The 10975-nt window shown below is 41.4% G+C and overlaps 2 protein-coding genes across 2 annotated transcripts in view; one reads left to right on the forward strand and one right to left on the reverse strand.

Moving 5' to 3' along the window:
- Positions 1-3565, forward strand: part of tmem185 (transmembrane protein 185) — a gene marked incomplete in the record, with an annotated part of 6082 nt that extends 2517 nt beyond the window's left edge. Inside the window, 3 exon segments of the mRNA XM_035675351.1 lie at positions 645-821; positions 1761-1884; positions 2730-3565. Of these exon segments, the coding sequence (XP_035531244.1) occupies positions 645-821; positions 1761-1884; positions 2730-2980 (552 nt within the window).
- Positions 3566-6309: 2744 nt separating this feature from the next.
- Positions 6310-10708, reverse strand: mus81 (MUS81 structure-specific endonuclease subunit). Its single transcript, XM_035675352.1, has 10 exons — positions 10407-10708; positions 10189-10317; positions 9975-10102; positions 8957-9069; positions 8548-8667; positions 8097-8192; positions 7601-7732; positions 7377-7480; positions 7030-7113; positions 6310-6624 (listed from the first exon to the last, which is right to left on the reverse strand). The coding sequence occupies exons 1-10, from the start codon at positions 10664-10666 to the stop codon at positions 6558-6560; spliced, it is 1233 nt and encodes a 410-aa protein (XP_035531245.1). The 5' UTR covers positions 10667-10708; the 3' UTR covers positions 6310-6557.
- Between the last annotated feature and the right edge of the window lie 267 nt (positions 10709-10975).

A 10975-nucleotide genomic window follows, 5' to 3' on the forward strand; every position in this document is an offset into this window, starting at 1 on the left:
AAAAGGGAATAATATGACTCCTTTAAGTTATCAAAGTAACATTATATTGTCCATGTGCCACATATTGTTAAATTGTCATAGTATTCATAATAATGATTATTATTGCAGCCACATCCATAACCATAATGAGAGGAGCAGATAATGCACTGCAGAAATAAAGTCAGTGGGAGGTGTGTGTGTGTGTGTGTGTGTGTGTGTGTGTTGGCACTGTGTCGTCTATAAACAGTGGTAGAAGAACTACTGACCTCTTTTGTTAATTAAATCTATATGTGTCTGTTATGTCAAATCTTACAAAATGTACTTAACTGTATCAAAGTAAATGAAAACTGCCCATTTAGATTTATCCATTCATAAATGATTGGAATATTAATACATAAGCATTTTAAAGATGTCAACATAAAGCGTCACAATTAAGTCACACTTATATAAAAAAGTAACTATATCTAATAGGTAAACATATTTAATGGAGTAAAACGTACAGTATATATGATTGTATTGTTTTGCTCGTAGCCAGTTTATGTGTTGAATAACGTGAGGACGTGGCGGTGAGCGGGGGAAGTGGCCGCGTGCAAAGCGAAGCGTCGGCAGGTCTGTGTTTTCCCTCCCTGCGTCGTTCTTTAACGATCCGTTCGTGTGGCGTTCAGGTGGTGTGCGTCCCGCTGTGGATCCTGATGTCCTTCCTGTGCCTTGTCGTCCTCTACTACATCATCTGGTCCGTCCTCTTCCTCCGCTCCATCGACATCATCGCGGAGCAACGGCGAACTCACATCACCATGGCGATCAGCTGGATGACCATCGTCGTGCCCCTCCTCACCTTCGAGGTGAGTCGTTTGGTTCTAACGGTAGCCGCCGCTGGCAGCTGATTCTCTTGGCAGTTCAGTTGCATGCTGGGCAATGTAGGACAATATCTGTGGTTCTGACTCAGGCTGACAGTTACAGGAGTGCAACGGTTAACTTGGAATACTCTTAATATGAAGTTATTGTTTTGTGTTATGTTTCATGTTATCATTTCATGTTCAAGCTTTGACATTAAACACAAAGACAGTTAGATAATCACATTTTATAGTGTCTGTCTCACCAAATTAAATAAAAAAAATTGTAATCTAAAGCAGATTGCTTTAAAAATAAAATGATTACTGGTATTTAATGTGTACAGCCATTTTAAATGTTTACCTGATGGCTTGATATCAGACAAAATGTGAAAGACTAACAAATGTCATTTTGTTTAGAGGTGAAAATGAACTGTTTACCATAAATACTGTTCGAGATTGTTAACTCTATCTTATTATGATTTTTAAAACATGTTTACACATGTAATGATCGAATTTAAGTCTTATGAACTAAACTCTGGGTCGAGGAGACCCCCCACCCCCCCGAACTCATACTGTAAATATCTTAACTTATTGCCGTATATATTTATTCTGTTAACACTGTTCATAATGTAAATATCTTGCCAGCAGATTCATCCATATATCTATAATATTATTACTTTTTCTTTACATATTTCTGCACATTTGTAAATTTACTACTTTGCACTTCTGGTTGATGCTAACTGCATTTCGTCGTTTCTACCTGAACTTACAATGACAATAAAGTTGAATCAAATCAAATTATGGTCATTAAAATCCATCTTTGATTATCTGAAATCAATATATGCCACCATCTTAGGCCGTCATTTAGGATTCCCTCCATTTACCACCATGTTAAATGTAAAGCGGGCACCGTTTCCTCTCTTTTACCTATAAAATGTGTCTCTTCAGATCCTCCTGGTGCACAAGCTGGACGGCCACAACAGTCTGAGCTACGTGTGTGTGTTCGTCCCTCTCTGGCTCTCCCTGCTCACACTCATGGCCACCACGTTTGGTCAGAAGGGAGGGAACCACTGTGAGTATTTAAAGCCAGTAATGTGCTGCTGGCTGCTCAGTGTTTTCCACTGGGGCTTTAATTCTAGTCCGTCTCTTACAGTAGTGATAATAGGCTTTTTATAGGCTTTCTCCTTGACATAGCTTTTTGTGAAATCTTTATCAGTTCTTGTCGACAGCTGAAGCTGTTCATGAACAACTCAGAATATACTGTGTCTCCTATAAAACTGCAGCGATGAATCAGTTAGTTGTCAAATATTCAATTAAATGCCAACTCTCTTGGTAATTGTTTTTAGTCATTTTAGAGAAATATAAGTAAAAATTCTCTTTATTCTCTATTTCAGATTCTCAAATGTGAATATTTTCTGATTTCTTCAGTCCTCTAAGACACTGAATGTCTCTGGGTTGTGGACAAAGGAAGACATTTTAGGATGTCGCCTTGGGAAACTGATCAGTATTTTTAACCATAGTCATTGTCCCTGCTGTCATTTTAAGGGCCAAACAAATAATCAGTTATTCGAGAAAGTGTATTAAATTATCATTAGTTGCAGCTCGAGTATACAGATGTTCAGTTTATCATAAAAAAGGAGACAAAACCAGCAAATCTTCACATTTGAGAGGCTAAAACACAGAATTCTTACGATTACTTGATCGTCTCCAAATGTTTCTTTGTTTTATGTGCGACCAACAGTATAAAACCTAAAAGAGAATCTGTTTGCTGTCAAAGAAAACCAACAATTTGTCACATTTGAGGAGCTGGAAGCAGTTTGACTACAAACTATTTTTGGATTGTTAATCTACTAATCCATAAATTGCCGAGTCATTGCAGCTCTAATGGTGCTCCTCTCTGTCCCGATCTTCCTGCAGGGTGGTTCGGCATCCGCAAGGACTTCTGCCACTTCCTGCTGGAGCTCCTCCCCTTCCTGCGCGAGTACGGCAACGTGTCCTATGACCTCCAGCGCAGCGAGGACCCCGAGGCGGCCGAGGACCTGCCCGTCCCTGAGCCGCCGCCGAAGATCGCCCCCATGTTCCACAAGAAGACGGGCGTGGTGATCACGCAGAGCCCCGGGAAATACTTCGTCCCGCCGCCTAAACTCTGCATCGACATGCCGGACTAAAGCGCCAGTCTCGGAGCCGGAGGGACGGGGACTGCTGTGTGGACGTGTTCAACTCATGGAGCCAAAAACAGCAGAGGACACGGTGTTTGGTTTTTAAAATCTGCTGTCCTGAAGGATCTGGTCCCCTCACCTAAAACTCTGCATCAGCACGGCGGGCCAGAGTGACACATTAGAGCCAAACACGGCCACGGATCCAGAATCCTCCCAACACCGGCCGTCTGAAGGTAAAGACTGCCCCGCCTAACCAACGAGGATCCAGCGGTGGAACCAAAAGAAAGGACGGCTTTGTTTTTCACCTCCAGGTGAAGTTTCACTGTTTTGCTTCATCCTAATTGTATCCATTCTGACAACGGACATTTCGGACCGACCAAGGAAGCGTCTCCTAGGAGACACAACCGAGGAGCTGGATCTGTGTGGACTCCAGTGCTGGACTCCGTACCAGCAGTAGATGTTTAGCTTTGGGTTCGGACTCGATGCTTGCCTTCGCTTTGTGATGGGGACCATTGAAGAGACTTTGTAGCTTTGGGATCAGTGTAACCTTTATTGATCCTGTTCTCACTTTTTGACCATGCAGGTGGAGAAAACGAGGGGGGGGGGGGTTAAAGGAAAGGGTTCGGTTTTTGTTCGCAGGTCCTGATCTGCAGTGCAACGCTCCCGTGCCGCGTACGTATACCTGAAAGCATTATCTGGTAGCTGTGATTATTCCTCATGTCCGTACCCGTCTTCCTAACAAACATAACAATTGAAGAGACTGGGGGGGGGGGTCCGCAGTTATGTGTAAATAAATGCATTTAAAAGTGCAGCCAAAGCTCAGACGAGGCTTCAGAAGTCTGTACCTTCCAAAGATAGTCAAAGTTAGTACAAAATCCCGTTTTAATGCAACGCTGCACAGGAAACGGTAACACAAAGAAGGAATGTCACACTAAAGACGACAACCTCTGACACTATTAGTCAAGCCTCATATTGGCTTCAGCCTCAACCTTAAGTCTGAAATTTAGGCCCAAGCAAGGAACAGCTGTTTTGATCTCTGCTCTCTCTCTCCGATCACAGCCACTCACCATGCGGGTGTTGTTTTTAAGACAGGCCTGAAATAAAATGAGTCTTTCCTTTTTAAGAAGAGAACAATGGAAATGGCACTTTTGGTACTCTGTTCCAAGATGAGTCCTGTCAGGTTGTTGTTTTGTATTCTTGTTTTTGTAAATAATAGATGTTTTCAAGTTAGGGACCAGACTGGAGATGGTTGAAGGTTAGAGGCAGAGCTGGAAGAAAAAGAAAGGAAAAATAAGTATTTTGTTTTTTTTTAATCAAATCAACCACTTCTATTGGAATGTAACCTGCGAAATAATCAAAAGTCACAATCAAATCAGGAGCGTGTCGAACGAGTCGCGCTGAATAAGATCCTCAGCTGACTGTTTGCCATCCACAGTCTCTCTCTCTCTCTCATCCTCTCTCGCTGCTCGTCTCTCCTCTTCTCTCTCTCTCTCTCCTCTCTCTTTTCTCTGCTGCTCAAGGACTCCAAGCTCATAATCAAGTAGAAAACTACACACACTGGCTTTAACTGGTGGAAACAATGAACAATTGCAAACTCCTTTTTAATCCACATCTGATTGAGTAGAGAGTGTAACTCCTGAGATTCCCTGTGTGTGTGTGTGCGTGTGTGTGCGCACGTTGCCACATTTCCTCAATCTATCAATTTACTCAGAAAAAGCAAAAATAATCTTATTTTATTTTGTTGGGAGAACCTGACTGCTGGAGTGTCCGGCATGCTGTGTGTACATTTCTTTTATTTTTTACATACTGTCTTTTTTTCCCCATTAAATTGGTCTGATTTACTCGTTACTCTCCTTTAATGCTGCAGGTAGAGCAACCGGAGTTTCTGCTGGTGATAGCTGGTGCGTCCCCCGGGAATCACACTGTCACTGTTTTGTCCATATATTTATTTTAGAATTAAACTGAGACAAAAACACAGTTAAATATGAGTTTGAGTTATGAGTATATGAGTCATTTTTCTTCAGTTCCTGGCTACAACATCTTTTTCTCTTCTGTGATTGGTTAATATAGTTGAATCTATAGTGGTTCTATGGAGCCAACACTAAAATCAACTCGCTCGGATTCAGCTCTGGGGTCTCTGCACGAGAAATACTGACCACGTTAGATCATCTGTGTTTGGCCAGTTGTCCATCGGGATAAGAATAAATACTCGCAGTGATTTGTGCTGCTGGGAATTTCCAGCGCAGCGTCTGAGCCACATGTCAGCTCCTGCAGTGTGAGCATAGGTGAAGAAATGAATCCGAATGATGCACTGGTGACTTACAGCTCGCTGAAAACAGCCGGTTCCAGTTAAATAATTAGCTACACAAACTACTACCCAAGTTTTAGATTTTTGTCCTCATTTGTTTCCATTGATAATCTGTCACAATAACACATCACATTTGAGTGCTGACACATTTGAAGTGCAGATAAAGATTTCACTCATTCCATTGATTCATTCATTTCTTTTTTAGCCTCGAGCTTCAGCCACATACATGAAATATAAGCCCCAGAAGTGAGTGAGTGTGTGCACATTTACTGTTTTCAGACAGGTGCAGTCGGTGAAAACTGTGGTTCTTTAGTGACATCTAGTGGATGTTGTAGGGTGCTGCTTCAACAGTCCTTATCATTTAATTAAATACATGTCAAAAAATAGTGGGAAATGACTATTACACTTTCCCAGAGCCCAAACTGATTTTTCATATTTGATCTTTCATATTGCTCGTTTTGTCTGATCAGGAGTCCAAATCCCAAATATATTGGATCATATGACAAAAAAAGCAGCAGCCTTACGTTTGAGAAGGTGAAACCAGCAAATGTTTGGCATTCCTGCTTAATAATTATTGACCCAACTGTTGCCCCTTAATTTAGTTTCACTCAGCTAATCGTGGCTGCTCCACTCGTCCCACTGTTCTTATGTAATTCTATTTTTGGGTTTAACTTACAATTTTTACATTTACCACCTGTGAGGAAACTCATGGCACTCAATAGATACGACTGGAGACTGCGTATCATTATATTCAGTAATGCAATTACTAATTTAATTTCAGTTACATAAGACATCTTAAGGAAGGTTCCTGGGCCACGTTCTTTCTAAAAGCCTTCAGCTTCAAGAGCCTTGTTGATTTTTCCTGTCACTAAGTTTAACCTCTCTCCCAGAATGCATTTCACAGCCAGACTTCTTGCAATTGTCCCAGAATGAAAGAAGTGGATTTAGGTTTTACCGCAGCCTCTCTCTGGCCAGCACAGAAAGTGTAACTCATTGACCCCACCTTAACATCTGCATTAAAACAACAGAATACAAAACAATAAACTTTATTGATGCAGTATCAGGATACATTTGAGAAATACTTGACATAATCAAAATATAGCAGTATCTTTACATTTACATGAACGTGTAAATTACCGTCCTCAAATTAATTCAAGTAAAGCAGGAACTAAGAATGGATGAACGAATGGATTTACATTATAAAGTGAGTTAGCTTGAGTTTGCATCCGTCTATGAGACAGAAAATATATGACTGGGTGAAAGTGTTACTGTGTGCATCTATGACAGTGCTCCTTGAGTACAGTACAGCTGATACACCGTTCTGCTCAGAGCTGGACCCAGGTTCCTGTAAAACACAGAAAATAAAGCAATCAACCAACTGCAATTAGTCCTGGTACTGTCATTACGTAGCTCTTGTGAATCGTTTTATCTTATTTAGCATTTAGTTTTGTCTCTCAGCTCATCCCTTAGGGGGTAGAAAGGGTTTTATAAGCCCAAGTCTTATAGAATATACAGGAGAACATAATCATTTCACTTAAGTTAACATGAAAATGATCAACATCTGTTTCTGTTTTTTTTACACTGGACAATGCTGACAATGTTCTTTTTTGTAATAAAAAGGCAGTTCACAACATTAATGTGTATCTTTTGACAGTAACTTAACTTCTACTTTATTATATCTGCAGTGAAGTATGACATTTAGCCTTTTCTTTTCAGCTGAGAAAAACAATCTTAACTAAACTCTACGAACCTTTTGAGCTTCCCGTATCGGATGGAAGAGAGGAGTTTCTCTTTCTCTGCCTCACTTGCACACTGTTCATAGGCCGCCAGAAGACTGAGATTGAGACAGAGAAAGATTAAAAAATAACATTAACATTGTTTTTTTCTTACCGCAGCAACATTTCTGGTCAGTCTGGTCTCATCTGAGTGACAGTGAGTGTGCGCACACCCTTCACTTCTCTACTCCTGTGAGTGTTTCTTTTCCAAAAATTAGACCCAAACTGTTCCTTATAACATCTACCAGGTAAAAAAGGGAGGTGGGAGGGTAAGGATACTTTGTGAGTGAGTGAAACGTGTGTCCGTATAATGATAAGTTACCTGTGCGGAGTGCTGTATAGCTCCAGGATAGCAGCGGCCTTGTCTCCAGACAAACCGCTTACCTGCATCAGCTGCCTGGCAAACACTTCCCTCACCGTCTGACACTAGAAGGGAACAGACGGGGAACAGACGGGGAACAGGGATCCACAAACACAGCTGTAACAGCGCATTTATAGAAAAAAAGACAGATTAAGGTGGCTCTCTGCGTCACGCTCTACACGCACCTTGTTTTTAACTGCACCGTGGTTGAACTCTTGAAAAGAAATGAGAGAGCAGGAAGGGGTTCCTCTCTCCTCCTCGTCACTCCCTCCTCCGTCGCCCTCCAGCTCTCTGGAGCGACAGATCAGCGTGCAGTTCTGAAATAAAGATCAAAAAAGGACCAAATTAAGTGTAAAGCATAATTGATCTATCTTATTCCTCTGTGCCATACAGCCCCATTGTTGTCTATTTAGGGGCAGTCAAGTTTAATCAGAAATGTCACAGTGGCTTTTATTAAAGGATCAGTGTGTAGGATTTAGTGGCATCTAGCAGTGAAGTTGCAGAATGCAACCAACTGAATACCACTCGTGGAAATCACAAAAGGTCCTATCTAATAAAAACATATCTGTGAATATGATAATCCATTTCTAGCAATAGATCCTCCTAAATGTTACACACTGGACCTTTAAAAAGAGAAGGAGCGAGAGAAATGGGGGAAGTGTGTGTGTGGTGAAGTTTCACCTGGTAAAGTTTAGTCAGGTATCGCGTCATGACGGTGAGGTAGGCCGCTGACTCCCTCACATCCTGGACTCTCTTCACAAAGAAGCCATCCACTACCTGACACACAAACACACGCACATTACTATATAGACAGCAAACACACAAAATCAATCACATTTTTGCCACAGATAATTCAAAGCTGGCTATCTAACAGTTGTGAGCAAGTTGGGTTTTTACTAAATTAAAAAATGACAGCAACAGTACAGATTACAGTCAATTGTGTACAATGGAAATGTCAATATAACTAAATAATTATAAATAAAAACTAAAATATATCAAACATAAGCTAAAATAAGGGTTACATATACATACAAAATATGATTGATAACACATGTATATACCTGTATGAAGCCGGTACTGTTCAATAATATCGGTCTGATCTAATATACTGTATCAGTGTGTGTATGTGCACCTGTGTGTTGACTATGGCCTGCTGCAGTGTACTTTCAGGTAGACTCAGGTGGGAGGCAGCCTTCCCACACTCCTCTACCAGATAGATGGGCCTGCGAAGACCGCACCTCTTCAGTCGAAACTGATGCAGAGAAGAAAAGGAAAAGGTTCAATTATGGTTACAACCAGTAAGATAAAACAGACTCAATAGAAATATTAGAAATTTTGAGTAAACGGTTTGTTGAGAATCAATATGGTAGAAATAAATATTCATTTCTGGAGATGAGAAAGATGGAAAACGTGTGTGTAGGGCTCTGGTTTTCGTGACGGGGATTTCTTGTTTTAAAGACTAAATTACTAGTACTTTGACGTAATAAATAACTGATAAATTAATGAACAAAGAAGAACACTGCCCCCCCCCACACACCAACCTTCTGTTCCCTGCAGCGTCCATCGATGATGCTGCCGCACAGATCGTCCATCCTCTTCCTCTCAATGACGTAATCGAGGACGAGCTCCCTGCCTACAGGGGCACGCAACTGACCTGGAGAGAGACAGAGAGACGGAGAGCGTGGTGTGTTTCACTTTCATGTAGATAGTTGGAGAACATGCAGACATTCGTGCTCCAGATAGGCAAGTAATATTTCTGTAACACCTTTAAAACTGAATGTATCAGCTCAGTGCTATTCAGTTTTTGTTGCTTACTTTTAAAGCCCAACATGATTTGACTCTGTTGTTTGTTTCTAACCGTTCTTCTTTTGCATGAAGGCCCCGAACGTCTGGCAACCTAATGTTATCGTTGTGGAACAAACTCCGATTTTTAAAAGCTTTTAACAAGCTCGGTCTGATACTACTTGTCCTAGCAGGTATTTCTATTACTTATTAAACCAGAGAGTTTCACTTTTTATTATATTTTATGTATTATCAAACATGGTTTCTGCATTTTATAGACCATTAGTAAGGCAATTTAAGGCCTATTTCATGTCCATATTGGCGAAAAAACAAAAAAAAAACAATCAATATTGGTCCGATGACAATTTCATTTTGTAGTTGTTAGATAATGATCATTGTTTAAAAGCGGAGCCTGAAAAATGCAACTTTATACAAGTAACATTGGACACAGATACTGAGCTCTATAAATAGAGTTGCTCAAGAAAACCCTACATTCTGACCACAGTTTAAAGGTGAGAGCTAGAAGAGATAAAAAAAGGTTTCACCTACTGAATAAGCATGCTCGATAATGCCATTTATAACAGAGGGTATGTTTGGTTGCTGTCTCTCTTGACTTCATTAAATAAAGAACATGTATTACTGTACAGCAAAGCTTCTCAAATTGCCCTCCTGTGCATTGATTCCTGCTTAAAAGTGTAAAGTTGTCAATTTTTCTGATATTTCGCCCTTAGTTTTGTCTTCTGTGTGTGTGTGTGTGTGTGTGTGTGTGCGCGTTACCTGGAACAGGCGCGACCTTTTCTCGGGCCACCCACAGGAAGTCTCCGACGTTTAGCTTCCTGACGTCGAAGTTCACTCCGTTTCTCTGAAGCTCTTTGACCAGCTCCTGCTTACAGTGGTGGCTGCCGCTGCACAGACCGGTCAGCGCGCCATCAATTATACGAGTCACATGATGACTATATTCTAGCTATAGATATCCACACACTTCTCTTACCCGGTGGTCTCAATGAAGTCAACACAAAGTATAATTTCATAGGTTCCGGGCAGAAGACGTCCTCCGTTCGCCTTTCTGGTCGTTGCCTGGGAACTGGCCTCGCTCCTCGGCTGGGAAACACAAGCCGGCCTGTGAAGAGAAGGTGATGAAGATGATTCCTTATGCTCCAGCAGGAAAAAAAGAGCAGGTGAAGGCTTCACTATTTAATGTACACTCACTGTACTCGCTCTTCTTCCTTCTCTTCTTCACCATGATCGCTCCCAGTAAGGTCCACCACCCCAACCTCTCCCTCCTCCTCCTCCTCCTCTCCTCCTTCACTCCTAACCTCCTCTCTGTCCCCCTCTGGGCCGTCTTTAGTCCCTCGTTCTACTGACTCCAGTCGCTCTGCCAAAGCCAGACCCTCTTCTGTCAGAGAGTACCTGAGCGAGGAAGGAGAGTGAAGAGGAGCTTCAGTGTTGAAGATCTGATCCGGGTACATCGCTGTGGCAACAACGACCTAGAAAAAAAAACAAAACTGCCCTCCACTCTCTGTAGGTTTTGAGATCATGATGGCTAACAAGTTCAACCAATCTGAGGTTGGTTCAGTTAACCTGAAATACCCAGTTAAGTCTTCAGCTTTGCTGCTCGATTGGCTTATATTATTAACAAGACTAAGATTAACATGTCGATGCTTAGCAGGTGTTGAACATAACACCGTGTTACTTTAGCATGTTAGTATTTGCTAATTAGCACTAAACACAAAGTCCAGCTGAGGCTAATGGGAATGTGATTAGTTCTGCAGGTATTT

Source organism: Morone saxatilis, unplaced genomic scaffold (genome assembly GCF_004916995.1).
Source record: "Morone saxatilis isolate NCDOM2014 unplaced genomic scaffold, NCSU_SB_2.0 Contig4, whole genome shotgun sequence".
Lineage (NCBI taxonomy): Eukaryota > Metazoa > Chordata > Actinopteri > Moronidae > Morone > Morone saxatilis.

What these genes read in the sequence shown, in the direction of transcription:
- mus81 (XM_035675352.1), bottom strand. Translation starts at nt 10,666, where the DNA reads ATGTACCCGGATCAGATCTTCAACACTGAAGCTCCTCTTCACTCTCCT. An exon ending in GACGCTGCAGGGAACAGAAG is followed by an intron (nt 8,668 to 8,956) that starts GTTGGTGTGTGG and finishes TCTCTGCATCAG; the next exon opens with TTTCGACTGAAGAGGTGCGG. An exon ending in ACCTGACTAAACTTTACCAG is followed by an intron (nt 7,733 to 8,096) that starts GTGAAACTTCAC and finishes TCTTTATTTCAG; the next exon opens with AACTGCACGCTGATCTGTCG.